Raw genomic sequence first — 25,243 nt, forward strand, 5'->3', positions numbered from 1 at the left:
ATGACAAGCCTGTTAATTCCTACTTCATTGCAACGTCGGATCCATTAGGCTTCCAATTTTCTCCACTTCTATAATTACCTCCCTATTATTGATTAACTTTCTATTTCATCAACTCGTTTAGTTAGTTAGGTCCACACTGAAAGCTCCTCGTATGGCCAGTACTTTGAGAGAGGGGGGTTCGTTCAGCTTGAGTTAAAAGATAGCAGTGTTGGGGAGTGTGTGCCAGTAACAGTCAGAGGTATGTGTGTGTGTATGTGTGTGTGTATGTGTGTGTGTGTGTGTGTGTGTGTGTGTGTGTGTGTGTGTGTGTGTGTGTGTGTGCAGTGGCGAGCGGGGCTGTAGCGGTTGAGTGCATATTACAGGGTGATTAAGGAAGAGTCAGGAAGCAGGGTAACTGATGGGCTGTCAGGAGGAGAGGAGGAGCTGTGGGCTGGAACACCTCGTTCCTGTTCCTCATTATTACCCTGCCATGAATGCCTACTTACACCTCATCCTCTCCCTAATTGCCCTCTTCCTCCTTATGTCCATCTCACCATGCAGCCTCTTCCACTTCCTTCCACATTAATACCCTCCTCTTCTTCCTCTCCCTCCTCTTCCTCATTAATACCCACCCTGCTTGCCTCTTCTCCTTCTTCCTCACCCTCATCCTCTTCATTATACCCTCACCACGCAGCTCCTCCTCTCCCTCTTCTTCCTCTCCCTCATCTTCCTCATTAATACTCACCCAGCTTGCATCTTCCTCCTCTTCCTCCAGTCCATCTGAGTAGAGAGGAGGATGTGTATGAGGTGATGCCTCTGAACAGGCTGCAGGCTAGCTGTGAGTTGGACAGAGTAATGGAACCCAACACAGTCATGGTGTTGAACACTGAATGTCCTGTCCTGTCTTGTCTGCACTCATCTACATACCCTTGCAGCCTCCCTCCACAGTGTCATCGTCTCTCTCTGTGACTGTGTGCTTTTCAATGAACACGCTAAAGAGTCAGGAGAGAACTGCGATAGAAGGCGTGAAAGAGAGGGAGAGACTAATAGGAAAGGAGGGATGTAAAGCATCTAAAGAAAGACTGGAGTAAGGGAGGAGAGGCTGACAGCCAGGGAGTAGAGAGGGAGGCAGCCAGGGAGGGGACGAGTGGGAGGCAGCCTTGGAGGAGAGAGAGGGAGGCAGCCTTGGAGGAGAGAGAGGGAGGCAGCCAGGGAGGGGACGAGAGAGGGAGGCAGCCAATGCGCAGCTCTGTATCTTGAGAGAGCGAGCGAGGGAGAGAGAGGCTCTGACAGGCAGTTGCTCTCAGACAGATAGACCCAGTGTGATGCTGCTGCTGGATGTGAGCTGCTGTCCCCCTTTGACCCGCTCTCTGGTTCTACTGCTGGCTGACTGACTGACTGACTAAGCCTGGGTCTGTGGTTATTAGGGCTGCTCTAGTTTCTTCCCTGGGCTGAGGAGAGAGCCACCGTGCTGGGGCTGTGTCTCTGGCTAACTGCCTGTCCGCCTGGTTCTCTGCTCCTGCCTGGCTGACTAACTGGTCCCTGTGCAGGCAGGCAGAGTGGGGTGATCTGAGCGGAGGAGAGGTGGAAGAGTGCAGGGCAGGGTGGTGGTAGGGGCTGAGGAGCGCCGAGCGGTGTGGAGGTGGGGGGACAGGCAAAATGAGCGTGCCGCTGCTGAAGATCGGGGCGGTGCTCAGCACCATGGCCATGGTGACCAACTGGATGTCCCAGACACTGCCCTCTCTGGTGGGACTCAACGGGACCACTGTCTCCCGAGGGGGCACCTCCGAGAGGATCGTCAGCGTGCGTACAGTAGACTGCTCTTTTCCCATCCTTTCTGTCTGCTGGGTGGAATAGTTGGAGACCGGGAGAGGGGTCTCAGAGCGGTAGGGTGGTTGAAGTGGGGTTGGGGGGGTGGGTATCGGAGAGGGTCTGTCTCACGGGGACGGCGCTAAGAGAAATGATAGAGGATGAAAGCGGTGCATGTGAGAGCGATGCTGCTGGGAGTCAGACGAAGTGGGAATGATGTTCAGGGTCTTGTGTGAGTGATGCACCCAGGGAAGCGATCCAGAATGATTTTGCTGTGTTGATTGCTGGGAGGAGAAGGAGAATCAGGGGAGAACTGTCCTGCTGGTGAATCGTCTGTGTGCTGTGGGTGGTCAGAGCTGGGATACTGCTGCTGTGGTGAGGGATGAGGATGTTGACTGATATGTCAGAGAGCTGGAGGGTGTAACTGATGATATGCCAACTCTGAGGTGATGATGATGATGGGGGGGGGCTTGGGAGATTTGGTCTCCAGCTCCTACACACCCTATTCCAGTTGGATGCGTATCTCGTTCCCCCATCTCTCTTTCCTTCGTCCCCTGTGTCAAAATGGACCGACTATGTATAGGTGTATGAGTTCAGAATCCAAGCATGGACCTTCAAATGTGGTATCTCCTTGAGAGGTACATTATGTTGGGTTTCATGTGAGGAGCGTGTTAAGAGATTGAGATGTGAAGGTTTGTGTAGCTTGTTGTGGATGTACACGTGTGTACACTGTGATGTATGTGTGGTGTGACTGTGCATATGGATGCTCCATATTGAGATGAGAGGTGTTGAGAAGTGTCAGGCAGAGGAATGCATCTGTCATGTTCAGGATCATTAGTAGTGAGTGATAGCCTTTGGTTCTTTCCTGGGTCTATTTTCATGGCATCTGCTCCCTTATTAAACGCCCAGCCCTGATGAAATGTGTGTCCAGCACTATCCATCTGTGTGTGTGTGTCCAGCACTGTCCATCTGTGTGTGTGTGTGTGTGTGTCCAGCACTGTGTGTGTGTGTGTGTGTGTGTGTGTGTGTGTGTGTGTGTGTGTGTGTGTGTGTGTCCAGCACTGTCCATCTGTGTGTGTGTGTGTCCAGCACTGTCCATCTGTGTGTGTGTGTGTGTGTGTCCAGCACTGTCCATCTGTGTGTGTGTGTGTCCAGCACTGTCCATCTGGGTGTGTGTGTGTGTGTGTGTATCCAGCACTGTCCATCTGGGTGTGTGTGTGTGTGTCCAGCACTGTCCATCTGTGTGTGTGTGTGTCCAGCACTGTCCATCTGTGTGTGTGTGTGTGTGTGTGTCCAGCACAGTCCATCTGTGTGTGTGTGTGTCCAGCTCTGTCCATCTGTGTGTGTGTGTGTGTGTGTGTCCTGGTCTGTCCATCTGTGTGTGTCCTGGTCTGTCCATCTGTGTGTGTCCAGCACTGTCCGTCTGTGTGTGTGTGTCCAGCACTGTCCGTCTGTGTGTGTGTGTCCAGCACTGTCCGTCTGTGTGTGTGTGTCCAGCACTGTCCGTCTGTGTGTGTGTGTGTGTCCAGCACTGTCCGTCTGTGTGTGTGTGTGTCCAGCACTGTCCGTCTGTGTGTGTGTGTGTCCAGCACTGTCCGTCTGTGTGTGTGTGTGTCCAGCACTGTCCGTCTGTGTGTGTGTGTGTCCAGCACTGTCCGTCTGTGTGTGTGTGTGTCCAGCACTGTCCGTCTGTGTGTGTGTGTGTCCAGCACTGTCCGTCTGTGTGTGTCCAGCACTGTCCGTCTGTGTGTGTCCAGCACTGTCCGTCTGTGTGTGTCCAGCACTGTCCGTCTGTGTGTGTCCAGCACTGTCCGTCTGTGTGTGTCCAGCACTGTCCGTCTGTGTGTGTCCAGCACTGTCCGTCTGTGTGTGTCCAGCACTGTCCGTCTGTGTGTGTCCAGCACTGTCCGTCTGTGTGTGTCCAGCACTGTCCGTCTGTGTGTGTCCAGCACTGTCCGTCTGTGTGTGTCCAGCACTGTCCATCTGTGTGTGTGTGTGTGTGTGTGTGTGTGTGTGTGTGTGTGTGTGTGTGTCCAGCACTGTCCGTCTGTGTGTGTCCAGCACTGTCCGTCTGTGTGTGTCCAGCACTGTCCGTCTGTGTGTGTCCAGCACTGTCCGTCTGTGTGTGTCCAGCACTGTCCGTCTGTGTGTGTCCAGCTCTGTCCGTCTGTGTGTTTGTGTCCAGCACTGTCCGTCTGTGTGTTTGTGTCCAGCACTGTCCGTCTGTGTGTTTGTGTCCAGCACTGTCCGTCTGTGTGTGTGTCCAGCACTGTCCGTCCGTGTGTGTGTGTCCAGCACTGTCCGTCCGTGTGTGTGTGTGTCCAGCACTGTCCGTCCGTGTGTGTGTGTGTCCAGCACTGTCCGTCCGTGTGTGTGTGTCCAGCACTGTCCGTCCGTGTGTGTGTGTCCAGCACTGTCCGTCCGTGTGTGTGTGTCCAGCACTGTCCGTCCGTGTGTGTGTGTCCAGCACTGTCCGTCCGTGTGTGTGTGTCCAGCTCTGTCCGTCCGTGTGTGTCCAGCTCTGTCCGTCCGTGTGTGTCCAGCACTGTCCGTCCGTGTGTGTCCAGCACTGTCCGTCCGTGTGTGTCCAGCACTGTCCGTCCGTGTGTGTCCAGCACTGTCCGTCCGTGTGTGTCCAGCACTGTCCGTCCGTGTGTGTCCAGCTCTGTCCGTCCGTGTGTGTCCAGCTCTGTCCGTCCGTGTGTGTCCAGCTCTGTCCGTCCGTGTGTGTCCAGCTCTGTCCGTCCGTGTGTGTCCAGCTCTGTCCGTGTGTGTGTGTCCAGCTCTGTCCGTGTGTGTGTGTCCAGCTCTGTCCGTGTGTGTGTGTGTCCAGCTCTGTCCGTGTGTGTGTGTCCAGCTCTGTCCGTGTGTGTGTGTCCAGCTCTGTCCGTGTGTGTGTGTCCAGCTCTGTCCGTGTGTGTGTGTCCAGCTCTGTCCGTGTGTGTTTGTGTGCGCGCATGCCTGCCTCATTGCCTGCCTTCCTTAGTGTGTGTGTGTGTGTGTGTGTGTGTGTGCGCGCACTTACAGGTGTGTATTTCTTGGTGAATTCTCCCTATGGTCTCAGGAGCTGGGGTCCATCTGTCCAGAGAATTGTGACACTATCTTCCCAATCTATCCTCTATCACAGAGCCCTATCCTCAATCAGTCCAGTCTTATCATAAAAGCCTGCTGCACCAACAAATACCACTTTATTGCACTGAGGCACCCAGCTGTAATAACTGTCTCAACGGCTCACTGGAGGAAACATTGTTTATGTTTTCACGGTTGAGGCTGAGCTCTATGAAGGTGTTGACCTTGTAGAGAGAGGTCTAGAAAAACATTCCCTGAGATGTGTTTATCTATTCTGCTAACGCAGCTCAAGCCAGGTATTTCTCTTCAAGTTCAATATCAATATAGCTTGTGTCTGATCTGTGTGTTTTTCAGAGTTTTAGCTGTTGAGGAACTAGGAATGATGACATTCCCATAGTGTCCCTGAATGAGTAGTACAGGAGTGGTTCTGCTTCCTGCCTGGGTGGGTGTGGTCTAAGTGGACTTCTTCTTCAGTGGACATGGACTGCAGGACCTGGCTGCTGATTGGAGGACGGCTCATAAAAATGGAAACCATGTGTTTGATGTATTTGATACCATTCCACCTATTCCGCTCCAGCCATTACCACAAGTCCATCCTCCCCAATTAAGGTGCCACCAGCCTCCTGTGGTCCCAATGTCCTTAGAATTCATGGCCAGTACATGGCATCATTTGAAGTAGATGGTATAGTAGTATTGATAGTAGTGTGGCTATTGAAACAGAGGCATGGTCTGGAAGAGCTACTTCAGGGGGGGCTTTGAGATCCGTTCTGCTTCCATGGTTGATGTGGTGGTGATGGAGTCATCAGAGAGGAGGACCATTTCAAATGTTCTGGTTCAACAAAGAGCCAATTTGTGTTGCTCCTTATTTTTCATCCCTCTCAAAGCAACATCGAACGCTTCCATCAACAACATTTTCATATTTTAAAGTCTTAATGACAAATTCTATGGGACATGGTAGATTGGGTGGAATCTAAACACATTATAAAACTTTCTAAGGTTCAGCCATGCAGATGAGCTGGAGGTTAAACCTGCTCCTCACCCTAGTGTCCCCATGCATGATCAATGTCCCACATTCACACTCCTCTGAGCTACAATCAGTCTGCTCCACTTGCTTTCCGTCCCTTTCCAACAACCAGCTGAGCTGAGCTGGTCCATGGCTGTGTGGCACTGCACTCAGCATCTAAAGAAGTTCACCATAGTGAGTTCTTCAAAACGACTGAGTCTGGGTATGACTAGCCTGGGTATGACTAGCCTGGGTATGACTAGCCTGGGTATGACTAGCCTGGGTATGACTAGCCTGGGTATGACGAGCCTGGGTATGGTTAGCCTGGGTATGGTTAGCCTGGGTATGACGAGCCTGGGTATGACTAGCCTGGGTATGACTAGCCTGGGTATGACTAGCCTGGGTATGGTTAGCCTGGGTATGGTTAGCCTGGGTATGGTTAGCCTGGGTATGACTAGCCTGGGTATGACTAGCCTGGGTATGACTAGCCTGGGTATGACTAGCCTGGGTATGACTAGCCTGGGTATGACTAGCCTGGGTATGGTTAGCCTGGGTATGGTTAGCCTGGGTATGGTTAGCCTGGGTATGGTTAGCCTGGGTATGGCTAGTCCGGGTATGGCTAGTCCGGGTATGGCTAGTCCGGGTATGGCTAGTCCGGGTATGGCTAGCCCGGGTATGGCTAGCCCGGGTATGGTTAGCCCGGGTATGGCTAGCCTGGGTAGTGCAAAACCAAACCGGGAATAATCCAATAACACAAGACACAACCTTGGCACAAGACGGTATGGCAGGACTCTATTACACTATCAAACAAAAAACAAGTGTGTGTGTGGTGGGGGGGGGGGGGGCAGTCTGTCAGACACACATACTCCACACAGTGCTGTTGTCCCTTTGATCTCTTGTATTAATAATAACCCAGCCAGGCAGAAGGCTGAAGAAGGGAAATATCAAAAGAGCCAGAGGAACAAACAATGGTCCCACACAAAGAGAGAGAGGCCTGCCACTCAGATTGGGGTCTCTACGCTAGTCTGTCTGCATGGTGTCCATGACTGTAAACTTTAGCACGTCGCAATCTAATAAATAAATCAATCTAATAAATCTTACTCCATGATTGATTTATGACGGCAGATGAAAGGACCAACTCAGATTAAAGTCGCTCCGTGTTCTTTTATCCATATTCATACATAGTTATTTTATGTTTGATGGTAGAACCTCTTCTCTTGTTATTTGAAGCTCTTAGATCCTCTGTATGAATGATATTTAGATCTCTATGATGAATATTTATGAGGTATGATATAGCATGGAGTTAGAAGATATAGATATACATCAGATAGATCACTTGTGGAGATGCTCTACTGGACACATCCACCAATCATCCTGACTGCAAACACACACACATACACTGAATATACAAAACATTAGGAACACCTTCCTAATATTGAGTTGCACACCCTTTTTCACTCAGAACAGCCTCAATTTGTCGGGGCATGGACTCTACAAGGTGTCGAAAGTGTTCCACAGGGATGCTGGCCCCTGTTGACTCCAATGCATCCCACAATTGTGTCAAGTTGGCTGGATGTCCTTTGGGTGATGGACCATTCTTGATGCACATGGGAAACTGTTGATCGTAAAAAACCCAGCAGCATTGCAGTTCTTGCCACACTCAAACCAGTGCGCCTGGCAGATACTACCATACCCCGGTCAAAGGCACTTCAATCTTTTGTCTTGCCCAATTCACCCTCTGAATGGCACACACACAATCAAGATTTAAAAATCCTTCTTTCACCTGTCTCCTCCCATTCGTCTACACTGATTGTAGTGGATTTAACAGGTGACATCAATTCAGGATGATAGCTTTTGCCTGGATGCACCTGGTCAGTCTACAGTATGTCATGGAAAGAGCTTGATCCTAATGTTTTGTACACTCAGTGTAAATATATATACAGCACAAGTCAAAGGTTTGGACACTCCTACTCATTCAAGGTGTTTTCTTTATTTTGACTATTTTCTACATTGTAGAATAATAGTGAAGACATTAAAACTATGAAATAACACATGGAATCATGTAGTAACCAGAAAAGTGTTAAACAAATAAGAGATTCTTCAAAGTAGCCAACCTTTGCTTTGACACCTTTGCACACTCTTGGCATTCTCTTGTCGTGGAAATTCTTCCCTTACATTCTCAACCAGCTTCATGAGGTCGTCACCTGGAATGCATTTCAATTAACAGGTGTGCCTTGTTAAATTGTGGAATTTCTTTCCTTAATGCGTTTAAGCCAATCAGTTGTGTTGTCCCAAGGTATGGGTGCTATACATAAGATAGCCCTATTTAGTAAAAGACCAAGTCCATATTATGGCAAGAACAGTTCAAATAAGCAAAGAGAAATGACAGTCCATCATTACTTTTGTTTATTTAATTGTTTTATTTATTTAAATCAGTTGAGAACAAATTCTTATTTACAATGACGGCCTACCACAAGGCCTCCTGCGACGACGGGGGCTGGGATAACATTTTTTTTTTTAAACACACATCACGACAAGAGAGACAACACAGCACTACATAAAGAGAGACCTACGACGACAACATAGCAAGGCAGCAACACAACATAACAACAACATGGTAGCAACACAACATGGTAGCAGCACAAAATATGGTACAAACATTATTGGGCACAGACAACAGCACAAAGGGCAAGAAGGTAGAGACAACAATACATCACACAAAGCAGCCATAACTGTCAGTAAGAATGTCCATGATTGAGTCTTTGAATTAAGAGACTGAGATAAAACTGTCCAGTTTGAGTGTTTGTTGCAGCTCATTCCAGTCGCTAGCTGCAGCGAACTGAAAAGAGGAACGACCCAGGGATGTGTGTGCTTTAGGGACCTTTAACAGAATGTGACTTGCAGACTGGGTGTTGTATGTGGAGGATGAGGGCTGCAGTAGATATCTCAGATAGGGGGGAGTGAGGCCTAAGAGGGTTTTATAAATAAGCATCAACCAGTCGGTCTAGAGACGGGTATACAGAGATGACGAGTTTACAGGGGAGTATAGAGTGCAGTAATGTGTCCTATAAGGAGCATTGGTGGCAAATCTGATGGCAGAATGGTAAAGAACATCTAGCCGCTCGAGAGCGCCCTTACCTGCTGATCTATAAATGATGTCTCTGTAATTTAGCAAAAGTAGGATGGTCATCTGAATCAGGGTTATTTTGGCAGCTTGGGTGAAAGAGGAGCGATTACGATAGAGGAAACCAAGTCTAGATTTAACTTTAGCCTGCAGCTTTGATATGTGCTGAGAGAAGGACAGTCTACTGTCTAGCCATACTCCCAAGTACTTGTATGAGGTGACTACCTCAAGCTCTAAACCCTCAGAGGTAGTAATAACACCTGTGGGGAGAGGGGCATTCTTCTTACCAAACCACATGACCTTTGTTTTGGAGGTGTTCAGAAGAAGGTTAAGGGTAGAGAAAGCTTGTTGGACACTAAGAAAGCTTTGTTGTAGAGCATTTAACACAAAATCTGGGGAGGGGCCAGCTGAGTATTAGACTCTATCATCTGCATATAAATGGATGAGGGAGCTTTCTACTGCCTGAGCTATGTTATTGATGTAAATTGATAAGAGCTTGGGGCCTAGGATCGAGCCTTGGGGTAATCCCTGAGACAGCAGATTTTCTGGCTTTATACACTGCACTCTTTGAGAGAGGCAGTTAGCAAACCAGGCCAAAGACCCCTCAGAGACACCAATACTCCTTAGCCGGCCTATAAGAATGGAATGGTCTACCGTATCAAAAGCTTTGGCCAAGTCAATAAAAATAGCTGCACCACATTGCTTAGAATCAAGGGCAATGGTGACATAATTTAGGACCTTTAAGGTTGCAGGGACACATCCATAACCTGAGCGGAAACCAGATTGCATACCCGACAGAATACTATAGACTTCAAGAAAGCCAAGTTGACAAGTTTTTCCAACACTTTTGATGAACAGGGCAAAATAGAAATAGGCCTATAACAGTTAGGATCAGCTTGATCTCCCCCTTTAAATAAAGGATGAACCGTGGCTGCCTTCCAAGCAATGAAACCTCCCCAGAGAGGAGAGAGGCTTGGAAGTGATAGGGGCAGCAGCCTTAAAGAAGAACGTGTTTAAGCCATCTGAACCAGATGTTTTTTTGGGGTCAAGTTTAAGGAGCTCCTTTAGCACCTCGGACTCAGTGACTGCCTGCAGGGAGAAACTTTGTAGCGGGGCAGGGGAAAAAGAGGGAGAAGCATCGGGGAGGGTCGCATTAGAAGGGGTGCGAGATGAGGAAATGTTGGACAGGCAAGGAGACATGACTGAGTCAAATAGGAATCCTGACTTAATGAAGTGGTGATTAAAGAGCTCAGCCATCTGCTTCTTGTCAGTAACAACCACATCATCAACATTAAGGGACATGGGCAGCTGTGAAGAGGAGAGTTTATTCTCCAGGTCTTACCTGGTTTCCAGAACGTCTTGGTGTTAGACCCACAGAGAGAGAACTGCTCCTTAAAGTAACTAACTTTGGCCTTCCTGGATAGCCTGAGTGCACTTATTTCTCATTTGCCTGAACGAGAGCAAGTCAGTCTGAGTATGCGTGTACTGATGAGCCTTTCGCCAAATGCAATTCTTGAGGTGGAGTAACTCTGCAAAATCACGGTTGAACCAGGTGCTGAACCTGTTTTTAATTCTCATTTTCTTTATGGGGGCATGTTTGTTAACAATTCCACTGAAAATATCAAAAAAGAAGGTCCAAGCGTCTTCGACAGAGGGGATCAAGCTGATTCTATACCATTTTACAGAGGCCAGTTCATGAAGGAAAGCTTGCTCATTAAATTCTTTTAGCAAGCGTCTATGACAAATCAGAACAGGTCATTTCACTGAGCAGCCATTACAAACACAGGCTGTAAAACAGTGATAAACTAAGGTCATTACAGATAACATTGAGGAGAGTAGCCTTTTCTGGGTGTTTGGAGTCAGACCTTGTGGGATTGGTAATAATCTGAGAAAGATTTAGGGAGTCCCATTGCTTTAGGACTTAGTCAGGTGGTTAAATCATGTCCCAGTTTAGGTCACCTAGCAGGACAAATTCAGACTTAGTGTAAGGGGCCAGGAGAGAGCTTAGGGCAGGTTGGGTACAGGCCCGTGCTGAAGGAGGACGATAACACCCAGAAACAGTCAACAAAGAGCTATTTGAAAGTGTAATGCTTAAAACCAGCAAATCAAATTGTTTGGGGACAGACTTGGTGGAGACAACTGAGCACTGAAGGTGATCCTTGGCCCACCTTTGGAAGATCTGTCTTGCCGAAAAATGCCTCACAAGTCTTCAACTGGCAGCTTCATTAAATAGTACCTGCAACACCAGTCTCAACGTCAACAGTGAAGAGGCAACTCCGAGATGCTGGCCTTCTAGGCAGAGTAGCAAAGAAGAAGCCATATCTCAGACTGGACAATAAAAATAAAAGATTAAGATGGGCAAAAGAACACAGACACTGGACAGAGTGACTCCAGCATCCCGGAGTCGCCTCTTCACTGTAGACGTTGAGACTGGTGTTGCAGGTACTATTTAATGAAGCTGCCAGTTGAGGACTTGTGAGGTGTCTGTTTCTCAAACTAGACACTCTAATGTACTTGTCCTCTTGCTCAGTTGTGCACCGGGGCCTCCCACTCCTCTTTCTATTCTGGTTAGAGCCAGTTTGCACTGTTCTGTGAAGGGAGTATTGTTTTTATTCATGTATTCCCTTCCTGTCCTTACTATACCAATGGTTGCGGGTGTTCATTTCAGAAGGAGATAGTTCACTAACACAGGATGTATAGTTGGACCATGTTCCTCACCAGGACTGTATGGTTGTGCCAGGCTGGTCAGGGTAAGAAAGGGCAGGACAAGTTACACTCCGACACCCTTTTATAGACAGGAGCAAAGCCACCTGCCTTAATAGCACTTCAGGCCCTTCCACTGAGAAGAGCAGTACGTGACAGGAGCAAGAGAAAGAGAGCGGGAGGGAGATCTATCGGCACAAGAGGCACATAAGGATAGAGTGTAGAAGCAATAGAGACCTTTAAAGAGGGACCGAGGGAGGAGGAGAAGAAAGTGATGAGTTTATGAGTCATATTATTGACCAGTAGCCATGCTGTGTTGATTGTGGTAATCAGTTTTACTCTGGACTGCATGGGGAGACCAGGGGCCCTGCTGCTGCTGTGTTGCTGTGATTGTGTGATTCTTCATTGAGTTATATTTAAGACCAGCATCTGGCCTGTGTGCATTCAGGGGTTGTGGGACTACTGCTCATTTCAGGTGTGTGTGTGTGTGTGTGTGTGTGTGTGTGTGTGTGTGTGTGTGTGTGTGTGTGTGTGTGTGTGTGTGTGTGTGTGTGTGTACTAGCTCATCATGGCAGGCCCGGTAATGATTGAGAGGTTCAGTTGATCTTTTGGCTATGACATAATTATGCATAACGGAGTGGAGCTGGAGTGTTTGTAACCCAGCAGATAGAGACAGATGTTTTCTGCCTGGCTGTGGGCATCGCTGGGCAGGCAGCGGCTAAAGACGGAAACACCAAGCAGGCTACATCACGTTGCAGAGAGACACGCTCACTTTCCCTCAAATAGAATGCCACTGTACTCCAGGCTTGAAAACCCCTATTCTTTCTTTCATCTGTCCTTCATCTCCCTCTCTGACTCGCTGTCTCTCTTCTTCATCTCCCTCTCTGACTCGCTGTCTCTCTTCTTCAAATTCCTCTCTGACCCCTTTTTATCCCCTCTTGCCCTTCTCTCAGACCCAATCTCTTTCTTCCTCTCTCTGCTTATGAAAGTTGTAATAGACTTCCCGTCACGCTCGTAAAGTGGGGAGCTGCTGATTTATAATCTCATTTATCCTGGCTATACAGCGCGCAGCTCAGCTCTGCTCAGCTCCAGGGATGAATGCTCCGCTCCTAATGAAACACTGGAGGAAGTCAATTCTGCAGGCTTGAGCCCGCAGCGTAGCCCAGCCGCTAACACCTAATTGGTTAATCCCCACTGTAGTTAGTTCATTGGGGCTCGACTGGTAATGAGGCTGGCTGTGAGCTGATGGGTGAGGCGGTGGATAGCTGTTGAGATATAAACTCAGCAAAAAAAGAAACGTCCTCTCACTGTCAACTGTGTTTCTTTTCAGCAAACTTAACATATGTAAATATTTGTATGAACATAACAAGATTCAACAACTGAGACATAAACTGAACAAGTTCCACAGACATGTGACTAACAGAAATGGAATAATGTGTCCCTGAACAAAGGGAGGTCAAAATCAAAAGTAACAGTCAGTATCTGGTGTGGCCACCAGCTGCATTAAGTACTGCAATGCATCTCCTTCTCATGGACTGCACCAGATGTGCCAGTTCTTGCTGTGAGATGTTACCACAATCTTCTACCAAGGCACCTGCAAGTTCCCAGGCATTTCTGAGGGGAATGGCTCTAGCCCTCACCCTCCGATCCAACAGGTCCCAGACATGCTCAAAGGGATTGAGATCCGGGCTCTTCGCTGACCATGGCAGAATACTGACATTCTTGTCTTGCAGGAAATCACGCACAGAACGAGCAGTATGGCTAGTGGCATTGTCATGTCAGGGTGAGCCTGCGGGAAGGGTACCACGTGAGGGAGGAGGATGTCTTCCCTGTAATGCACTGCGTTGAGATTGCCTGCAATGACAACAAGCTCAGGCTGATGATGCTGTAACACACCGCCCCAGACCATGACGGACCCTCCACCTCCAAATCGATCCCGCTCCAGAGTACAGGCCTCGGTGTAACGCTCATTCCTTCGACGATAAACGTGAATCCGACCATCACCCCTGGTGAGACAAAACTGCGACTCGTCAGAGAAGAGCACTTTTTGCCGGTCCTGTCTGGTCCAGCGACGATGGGTTTATGCCCATAGGCGACGTTGTTGCTGGTGATGTCTGGTGAGGAGCTGCCTTACAACAGGCCTACAAGCCCTCAGTCCAGCCTCTCTCAGCCTATTGCGTACAGTCTGAGCACTGATGGACGGATTGTGATTTCCTGGTGTAACTCGGGCAGTTGTTGTTGCCATCCTGTACCTGTCCCGCAGTTGCGATGTTCGGATGTACCGATCCTGTGCAGGTGTTGTTACACGTGGTCTGCCACTGCGAGGACGATCAGCTGTCCATCCTGTTTCCCTGTAGTGTTGTCTTAGGCGTCTCACAGTACGGACATTGCAAATTATTGTCCTGGCCACATCTGCAGTCCTCATGCCTCCTTGCAGCATGCCTAAGGCACGTTCACGCAGATGAGCAGGGACCCTGGGCATCTTTCATTTGTTGTTTTTCAGAAACAGTAGAAAGGCCTCTTTTTAGTGTCCTACATTTTCATAACTGTAACCTTAATTGCCTACCGTCTGTAAGCTGTTAGTGTCTTAACGACCGTTCCACAGGTGCATGTTCGTTAATTGTTTATGGTTCATTGAACAAGCATGGGAAACAGTGTTTACAACCCTTTACAATGAAGATCTGTGACGTTATTTGAATTTTTACGAAGTATCTTTGAAAGACAGGGTCCTGAAAAAGATATGTTTCTTTTTTTGCTGAATTTAGTAGAGGTTTGAGGAGGTAGAGATGCCAGTGGCAGGGTGGTGGTACTGCAGGAGATTGGGTCACCTTGATAGAGACACTGTGACATCACCCACAGGTCTGTTGACTTCTCAATTTATCAGTCTTTATGGTCATTGGTCAGTCTGTGATCAAAGATTGATCATAGATAATCAATGCCAAATAAATAACCAATCTCCTCATTGGTCATTCACCTGACCATTTATCACTCATCTGTTTATCCACCCAGCTCCTAGTGTTTAATCTCAATCTAAACTCGGCTAACTGTTTCTCTTTAGGACAATGTTTAGAGGTTAGAAAGCAACACAATCACCAGCGTTCAAAGATGAATAAGCTCAGTGATGGCCACAAAGAATTCAGCCTTCTCTCCTCATCTCACCTCTCCTCTTCCCCACCTCCAGCAGGTATGGTACTGAATGTGTCACTCACTCTTCTGACTGTGCAGAGATAGAGACAGAGATAGTCAAGCCACAGGCTCAGCAGCTAGAGGAAATTGCTTCCATCGCACTGAAATTCGACCATTTTCCTATTTTCTCTGTCAGCCTTTCTTTAACCGCATGTCCCTCTCTACCTCCTTCACTCTCTGTTTAAGTATCTCTCTGTCAATCTAGCATGGCAGGATGGCTGGTGGGGAGAGAATGGTGTGCTGCGGTGGTGTGGCAGACCCTGGTTCAAATAGTATTGGTTTCCTTTCAAATACTTACAGTATTTAATTGAGCCTGTCTGGAGTGCCAGATGGGTGGGATTTGCACTTTTGGGCCTTCTCCATTATGCCAGACGAGCTTAATCAAGCTCCGTTGGAGCATTCAAAAGAAAGCATATACTATTTGAACCCAGGCCCGATAGAGCCGCCCAGAGAGAGAGGAGAGATCCTAGTGATGATTCATGTGGAGGGGGCAGGTCAGACGTCTTAAGAGCAATGTCATTTTCATTTTAGTGACTAAGACCCATTTGATTTGTAATCCCCCATCGAACGTTGTTTTTATTACCGCTGTCATCTCCTTAATGAGCTTTCGCATGGCAGCATTGACTGTGACACCCCCAAAATCTGCCGCTTTACATTTTCTATGTCATCTGCAGCTCCTAATGGAGCCATTTCTGGGACACCAGCAGCACCTCTCTCCTCTCCTCAAACACCCGTCTGGATCTGTCTGTGACTGTGGGAGAATAGGATTATAGTCAGGACTTGCTTTGCTGCCTCTTTAAAACCTTGCTGAATGTTCAGTAGATGAATAAGCTCAGTGATGGCCACAAAGAATTAAAAGAGCTCTTTTATCATAAAGACTAAGTTAACATACATGTTGTACTACATACACAGTTCTCCATTCAACTCCCTGTCTGTCTGTCTGTCTCAGTCAGTCAGATACTATTCAAGCTTGGCATTTGAAGCTTATAGCTTTTCCCTTGATGCTCAGGAGATTGCTGTTAAAATCCTAATGAGAGGCTGGGAGCATGGATGCATGGTGCGAGCGTGTACTATGTGTACAGATGCTAGATGAACCATTGTAAATTAGCCTGTTCTCGTCCCGGGAGAGGGAATTTAATAACAATCATATTTACATAAATAAGTGGGTGTGTTGTGTAACAAAATGGCAACTCACTTTGATCAGACTCCTACACACCACTACTGCTGCTTATGGGGGCTGATGTTTACATGGATATAGATCTGCAGCACGTATATCGACAGTATCTGCGCTCCCGAAGCTGCCAGACAAATTAGTGCAGCTGTATCTCTACCCCAAGATTCCTCCTCCTCTCCTCTGCTCCCCCTGCAGCCACCTGCTCCCTCCTCTGCCATTACGGGGAGACGAGGGAAATGACTTCCAGAAGTAATAGGTGGGTGGTAATGAAATTGGGTCTGATTTTTAATAAGCTCTTCATTTAAAAGTCAGTGTTATGAAACATTAATGAACAGGAGATGTCTCACTCTGCACGAACCTTTTCCGCACCAGTGAATTGTCTGGAGAACACAGTCACCGTATGTGTGAAGATGTGACGATAAGAGGATATGAGGGCGATGGTGGAGCATGCGTTGCTGCACCAGATGTTCTGCATATTCGTTTCATGATCATTAGGCTGATTATATGCAACTGGAGCATGTATGGTAGGCTGCATCATGTGCTGCGTGTAATATTACTGTGCCTAATGTTTTACGTATTGCTTTGTAGTGTTAATGAGTAGTGACGAGGTAAAAATGGACACAGTTTCATATCGAGATATTCATTCAGACATATTATATTATTTTGACAATATCGCAGTAGTATTTTTGCGCTAATTGGCTGTACCTGCACCAAACTCCAGTATTTCTCCATCTTTTTAAATAGGGAGCCAATTTGTTTTCAGCCATTTTATTTCCGTGACTGATCAAAACTCGTTTTCTCATGGCTCTCTCTTGTCCCTCTGTAGAAGACACATGGTGAGCAGTATGTTTGGAACATTGAAAACCAATCAAATCACAGTTTCAAATTGCAACACATACAGAATCATGAGAATCACAATATATATCGTATCGGCACATAAGTATCGTGATTAATATCGTTTCGCGAGTCCCCGGGCAATTCCCAGCCCTGTAATTGATCTAACATTTAGGCAGAGGAATACTGAAAATAGGAACGGATCAGTAACATCTAAACCACACCGGCCACGTTGCGTGCGCAAGTGGTGCAAAATAAATGTACACGTGTTATTCAGTCATTTCAGCCACACCACTCGGGCCCGTGAACGTGCGTATTGTCTGTGTAGCCAAGCGCTAAACTAGATCTTGGTTCTAATTGAGACACTTAATGTCCAGCCTTTCCATTCTACTCATTGTTGTTCAGGAGCTTCCAACCCCACGTGGGTATTTGAACGATGAACGAGGAAATATTAATCACAGATAACTAACAAAAAACTCAAAGGGCATAATTGTGATCATTTTTTGCAATAGCATAAATGAAATGTATTTATTATATGTTAGAATGTATTGGCTCAGAACGGGATTACTAGATGCCCAGCTTTTCTAGTGTTAATAGTCGGAGTACAGAAACATGATTTTGTAAAATGTGGATGGACAAAATCAACATGCGCATGCTGGAGGATGCACTCTAGTGGCCGGTGTAGTCAGTATGGGGACACCCCTTCAAATTCGTGGTTTCGGCTATTTCAACCACACCCGTTGCTGACAGGTGTATGAAATCGAACACACAGCCATGCAATCTCCATATTCAAACATTGGCAGTAGAATGGCCCTACTGAAGAGCTCAGTGACTTTCAACGTGGCACCTTCATAGGATTCCACCTTTCCAACAAGTCAGTTCGTCAAATTTCTGCCCTGCTAGAGCTGCCCCGGTCAAGTGCTGTTATTGTGAAGTTGAAACATGTAGGAGAAAAAACGGCTCAGCTGCGAAGTGGTAGGCCACACAAGCTCACAGAAAGGGACCGCCGAGTGCTGAAGCGGGTAAAAATCGTCTTTCCTCGGTTTCAACACTCACTACTGAGTTCCAAACTGCCTCTGGAAGCAACGTCAGCACAATAACTGTTCGTTCGGCTGGAGTGGTATAAAACTTGCCGTCACTGGACTCTGGGGAAGTGGAAACGCGTTCTCTGGAGTGATGAATCACGCTTCACCATCTGGCAGTCCGACAGACGAATCTGGATTTGGCGAATGCCAGAAGAACGCTACCTGCCCCAATGCATAGTGCCAAGTAAAGTTTGGTGGAGGAGGAATAATGGTCTGGGTCTGTTTTTCATGATTCGGGCTAGGCCTCAAAGTTCCAGTGAAGGGAAATATTAACGCTACAGCATACAATGACATTCTAGACGATTCTGTGCTTCCAACTTTGTGGCAGCAGTTTGGGAAGGCTCTTTCCTGTTTCAGCATGACAATTCCACTGTGTTCAAAGCGAGCTCCATACAGAAATTATTTGTTGAGATCAGTGTGGAGAAACTTGACTTGCCTGCACAGAACCCTGACCTCAACCCCATCGAACACCTTTGGGAGGAATTGGAACGGCGACTGCGAGCCAGGACTAATCACCCAACATCCGTGCCCGATCCCAACATCCCATCCGTTCTCCTTTCTGTGTCTCAGACTGATCAGACACACACATACTCCACCCTAATTCTCATTTAGGCACCCGACAGAGAGAAGGGAAGGGAGAGAGAGAGAGAGAGAGAGAGGAGAGAGGAGGGAGGGAGGGAGGGAGGGAGAGAGGAGGGAGGGAGAGGGAGGGGAGGGAGAGAGACGGAGAGAGAGAGATTAGCCTCAGACTAGAGAATAGAGCGTTTGAGCTGCAGGAAACTCGATGATGTAAAGGTGGAATAATAAAGAGTACAGACAGGAATATTGCGCACAGTAACCGGCTAGACAGGCCACTGTGACATAAAGATATTACTGCCTATTTGAATAACATTGACACCCAAGGCACCTTGAAAAATGAATGTGTAACAATACTTATCAGAAGTCATGTTGCTTGTTGCTGTTTGCCATCATGTTTCTGTCATCATTTAGAGTTAATGTACTGTATCTTGTTTAATGTTTACCACATGCATTAGTGGTGAGCTTCGGCAGCATGCATTAACATTCAGAGAGAGAGAGAGAGAGAGAGAGAGAGAGAAAAAAACACACATTGGCTCCCAGGGTGGTTGCTACTTTATACTCCAAACACAGTCCTCCTGTCTGTCCCCCAAACCATTGTAAAATGATCGTCTTTCTCTTCACTTTCGATGGGCTTGTGTCCTTAATTGCATTGCTCTTCTCTCTCTCATTACAATTGACTTTGTATTCTGTGTGGGGGTTTGTGTCCATATGCGTGTGTGTTGTACTAAAGCCATGTTTGCGTGTGTGTATGTGTCTCTTACAGGCGTGTGTGTGTGTTTCTGTACAGTATGTCAATGCTTGAGTGTGTGTTTCTGTACAGTATGTCAATGCTTGAGTGTGTGTGTGTGTACACTACTTCTCCTGATTGGATTATTAAGAGAGACATCCATCCTCTCAGCCCCTCCCATGGCGCTCTGGTAAAGAGCAGCGCTATCGATCCCAATACAGCTCTATTTCCTCTCTGTGTCCAGACTTATTAGAAGCTCTGCTCTCAGTCCTTTGATCCCTCCCTCCCTTTCTCTACTTTGTAAGCCCCGTTCTCTCTCCCCCCCCTTATTTTGTTCTCTCTCTACATCCTCTCCTTTCTTTCGCCTTCTTACTTTTCTTTACGGCATCTCTCTATTCCATTCTCCCTCTCTCCCCCTCTCGCTCTCCCCCTCTCGCTCTCCCCCTCTCGCTCTCCCCCTCTCGCTCTTCCCCCTCTCTCTTTCTATCACTATCTCACCCCCCTCTCTCTGTGGCTCCGTGCAGGCTATCTATCCTAGCCCAGAGGAGGGCTGGCAGATCTACAGTTCAGCTCAGGATGCAGATGGGAAGTGTATCTGTACAGTGGTGGCCCCGGCCCAGAACATGTGTAACCGAGACCCACGCAGTCGGCAGCTCCGCCAGCTCATGGAGAAGGTAACAGCCGTCAACAACACACACACTCACACATTATGTTTTCCACGTCTGGTACAATCACACACGCACACACACAACGCAGGCATAGAAACGAATCCACACCCTGGCCTCTTCTGTAGTAAACCAATTAGACTCTTAGCAATGAACAGTCACATTATGACAGTCACACTATGACAGTCACACTCACTCTATCCCACTGAGATTTGATCAGTCATGCATGCAAACATTGTGTGTCAGAATACTTAGTTCGTTAGTCAAAACGATTGCAGTAGCTTTAGAAAAAAAGGTACCCATGAAGATTGGATTCATTGAGCCTTCACCTTGTAGCATTGTTCCAATTGGATCCATGAGGCTGAAAAACAAAGTCAAGAAAAAGCAGTGAGGAAAAAGAATCTAAACCAGATCAGTAAATGGAGCAGCCAGCCTACTGCTGCAGCTGCACTCGAACTGTTCACACACAATGTCAGTTTAAATAAACAGTCAAACACACCAGCTCTCTACACTCATACACGGTGTAGAGAGTGTATGAGTGTAGAGAGATGGTGTAGAGAGTGTATGAGTGTAGAGAGATGGTGTAGAGTGTATCAGTGTGGAGGTGATGGTGTAGATACATACACTCTCTACACCATCTCTCTACACCATCTCTCTGCACTCATACACTCTCTACACCATCTCTCTACACTCTCTACACCATCTCTCTACACTCATACACTCTCTACACCATCTCTCTACACTCATACACTCTCTACACCATCTCTCTACACTCTCTACACCATCTCTCTACACTCATACACTCTCTACACCATCTCTCTACACTCTACACCATCTCTCTACACTCATACACTCTCAACACCATCGCTCTACACTCATACACTCTCTACACCATCTCTCTACACTCATACACTCTCTACACCATCTCTCTACACTCATACACTCTCTACACCATCTCTCTACACTCTCTACACCATCTCTCTACACTCATACACTCTCTACACCATCTCTCTACACTCTACACCATCTCTCTACACTCATACACTCTCTACACCATCTCTCTACACTCATACACTCTCTACACCATCTCTCTACACTCATACACTCTCTACACCATCTCTCTACACTCTCTACACCATCTCTCTACACTCATACACTCTCTACACCATCTCTCTACACTCATACACTTTCTACACCATCTCTCTACACTCTCTACACCATCTCTCTACACTCATACACTCTCTACACCATCTCTCTACACTCATACACTCTCTACTAGAGGTCGACCGATTAATCGGAATGGCCGATTTAATTAGGGACGATTTCAAGTTTTCATAAGAATCGGAAATCGGTAATTTTGGATGCCGATTTAAAATAAAATAAATAATAATAATGTTAATTCTTTCTTCTTTTTTTTTTACACCTTTATTTAACTAGGAAAGTCAGTTAAAGAACACGTTCTTTTTTTAAATGGCGGCCTAGGAACGGTGGGTTAACTGCTTTGTTCAGGGGGCAGAACGACAGATTTTTACCTTGAATCCCTGGGCTGACAATCTTGCAACCTTACGGTTAACTAGTCCAACGCTATAACCACCTGCCTCACGAGGAGCCTGCCTGTTACGCGAATGCAGTAAGAAGCCAAGGTAAGTTGCTAGCTAGCATTAAACTTATCTTGTAAAAAACAATCAATCAATCATAATCACTAGTTATAACTACACATGGTTGATGATATTACTAGTTTAACTAGCGTGTCCTGCGTTGCATCTAATCGATGCGGTGCGCATTCGCGAAAAGGACTTTTGTTGCTCCAACGTGTACCTAACCATAAACATCAATGCCTTTCTTAAAATCAATACACAGAAGTATATATTTTTAAACCTGCATATTTAGCTAAAAGAAATCCAGGTTAGCAGGCAATATTAACCAGGTGAAATTGTGTCACTTCTCTTGCGTTCATTGCACGCAGAGTCAGGGTATATGCAACAGTTTGGGCTGCCTGGCTCATTGCGAACAAATGTTCCAGAATTTTACGTAATTATGACATAACATTGAAGGTTGTGCAATGTAACAGGAATATTTAGACTGATGGATGCCACCCGTTAGATAAAATACGGAACGGTTCCGTATTTCACTGAAAGAATAAATGTTTTGTTTTCGAGATGATAGTTTCCGGATTCGACCATATTAATGATCTAAGGCTCGTATTTCTGTGTGTTATTATGTTATAATTAAGTCTATGATTTGATAGAGCAGTCTGACTGAGCGATGGTGGGCACCAGCAGGCTCGTAAGCATTCATTCAAACAGCACTTTCGTGTGTTTTGCCAGCAGCTCTGCTGTTTATGAATTCATGCCTATCAACTCCCGAGATTAGGCTGGTGTAACCGATGTGAAATGGCTAACTAGTTAGCGGGGTGCGCGCTAATAGCGTTTCAAACGTCACTCGCTCTGAGACTTGGAGTGGTTGTACCCTTGGTCTGCATGGGAAACGCTGCTTCGAGGGTGGCTGTTGTCGATGTGTTCCTGGTTCGAGCCCAGGTAGGGGCGAGGAGACGGACGGAAGCTATACTGTTACACTGGCAATACTAAAGTGCCTATAAGAACATCCAATAGTCAAAGGTATATGAAATACAAATGGTATAGAGAGAAATAGTCCTATATTTCCTATAATAACTACAACCTAAAACTTCTTACCTGGGAATATTGAAGACTCATGTTAAAAGGAGCCACCAGTTTTCATATGTTCTCATGTTCTGAGCAAGGAACTTAAACGTTAGCTTTCTTACATGGCACATATTGCACTTTTACTTTCTTCTCCAACACTTTGTTTTTGCATTATTTAAATCAAATTGAACATGTTTCATTATTTATTTGAGGCTAAATTGATTTTATTGATGTATTATATTAAGTTAAAATAAGTGTTCATTCAGTATTGTTGTAATTGTCATTATTACAAATACATTTATAAAATTGGCCGATTTTTAATCGGTATCGGCTTTTTTTGGTTCTCCAATAATCGGTATCGGTATCAGCATTGAAAAATCATAATCAGTCGACCTCTACTCTCTACACCATCTCTCCACACTCATACACTCTCTACACACCATCTCTCTACACTCATACACCATCTCTCTACACTCATACACTCTCGTGTCTTTGGCTATGCCGGATTAAGTGATATGACATGCTATTCTATAAAATCCTTTCTCCGAAATTAATATTACCTGATTGAGCTAATCATGTAAATGTAATTAACTAGAGTTGGGGCACCACAAAATAATATTTATAAAGCTGTTATCTTCCGAATAAACTCTTAAAGACCTAGTAATATTTTACATCAATAGCAGTCAATATTAATCGTCACCTTATTTCAGTCTCATCTGAAATTTGTAAATTCTTGTTTATCTTCACGAACCCTGGCTAACAAGTTGAATCAGCAATACAAAATTGGGTTTAATTATTTATTTACTAAATACCTAACTAATCACACAGAATTACATATACACCGAATGAATCATACCTTGATTACAAATTATGTCATAAAGGAAAACGTCCCTAGCGGACGGAACAGATATGACAGCTGGTTACACAAAGAAAAGGGGGCTGGGTTTGAGTGAAAGAGCGGGGAGACTGAAGAACAAAATGAGAAGCGATGTCTCTATCGGGCCGTAGGCAGCTACTCTATCGTAAGTACAGAATCTTAAGCGTTCTAAATTACCGCCCATTTGGAAAAGGAAAATGCAAGAAATATTTACTCTGAGCTGCGCTTCAATAGGTTGGTGGTAGATGGAAGGCCGTGTTGCCCAACAGAGTCCTTTGTTCTTTGAAGAGTGTCTCTGGTGGTGAACGGGATATGTTGTAGTGTTGTCGTTGTGTGGTAGACGGAATACTCTGTCTGTCCTTTCCTAGCCCACGTTTACAGCTGCTGTTGCTAACTCAACAGCTAGGATGTCTCACTTCTTTAGTGAATAAGAGTTCAAAGTTCATACCATTCACAATCAAAGCTCACGCTGAGGTTGGCTTAGTTCTGTAGTTGACATGTTAGTCCTTTTAACGTACGGACCGTCGTCCTCGGAACAGAAGGTTACATTTTCGTCAAGGGCTTATATAGTGGAGGGAGAAGGGTGTGTTTTCATAGTTTTATAACCCATGTCTCTTCACAGGGGCGGGCCACTGACTGAGCAGAGCCCTAACCTTATGAAAACCCAAATCTCTCATTTGGAAGCTAAAATTACATTTAATCTTTTCACCAATAATTATATATTCAAACATTACAATTGGACAACAATTCCATGTGAATCTGATAACTATAATATGTAGACTTTCCACTGTACCGTTTGTTATCCTATCATTGATGAGAATGTCTCAGATGACAACCGAACTGACATATTTATTAAGTACCAAAGCATATGTTCAACTGGTCGGATTACCAAAATATGGTTCATTTCCCCCCACCTTCTGATGTTCCCAGAATCTCTATGTTAACCAAGGGATTTTCAATAGTCACATCAGTAGGGTAGAGAGAGGAAAAAAGGGGGGAGAGGTATTTATGACTGTCATAAACCTACCCCCAGGCCAGCGTCATGACAACTCTCTACACCATCTCTCTACACTCATACACTCTCTACACTCATACACTCTCTACACTCATACACTCTCTACACTCATACACTCTCTACACTCATACACTCTCTACACTCATACACTCTCTACACCATCTCTCTACACTCATACACTCTCAACACCATCTCTCTACACTCATACACTCTCTACACCATCTCTCTACACTCATACACTCTCTACACCATCTCTCTACACTCATACACTCTCTACACCATCTCTCTACACTCATACACTCTCTACACTCATACACTCTCTACACTCATACACTCTCTACACCATCTCTCTACACTCATACACTACAGCACAGCAGCCATATGAAATAGAATGCCTCTAAAAAAAAATGCCTCATTCATGCACTCATTCACACACATCTGTTTTTGTGCCTGCCTCTAACAAAGCTGTGTGTGAAACACATATCCTCAAACATGTAGAGAGATGCTGGAATAGCTTGGCAGCGGCCTCAGAGCACTGAATATGCAAATGCAATCTCCAACCACTCTCTGCACCCCACACACATACACACACATACATGCACATACACACACACCCAGGTTTGGGGAGAGGGACGCTGAATTCCAAACTCCATAGACTCTCCTGTAAGTCTGAAATTATTGCATAGGTTTAAGCCACCCCAGCAAATCAGAAGCCAAGGTGAATCACAAGGTGTAACCTAACCGATCCTTT

At 46.1% G+C, this 25,243-nt stretch overlaps 1 protein-coding gene across 2 annotated transcripts in view; it reads left to right on the forward strand.

Moving 5' to 3' along the window:
* Positions 1-25,243, forward strand: part of olfm2a (olfactomedin 2a) — an 87,105-nt gene that overhangs the window by 43,263 nt on the left and 18,599 nt on the right. The window contains exons 1-2 of one of the 2 annotated variants that reach the window (XM_055893344.1): positions 1,216-1,782; positions 19,797-19,946. In XM_055893344.1, the coding sequence (XP_055749319.1) occupies positions 1,639-1,782; positions 19,797-19,946 (294 nt within the window). In that variant the 5' untranslated portion in view covers positions 1,216-1,638. Of the gene's footprint in view, positions 1-1,215; positions 1,783-19,796; positions 19,947-25,243 lie in introns of those variants that run through there. The other variant, XM_055893354.1, reaches the window with a different exon arrangement.

This window comes from Salvelinus fontinalis, chromosome 2 (genome assembly GCF_029448725.1).
Source record: "Salvelinus fontinalis isolate EN_2023a chromosome 2, ASM2944872v1, whole genome shotgun sequence".
Taxonomy (NCBI): Eukaryota; Metazoa; Chordata; class Actinopteri; order Salmoniformes; family Salmonidae; genus Salvelinus; species Salvelinus fontinalis.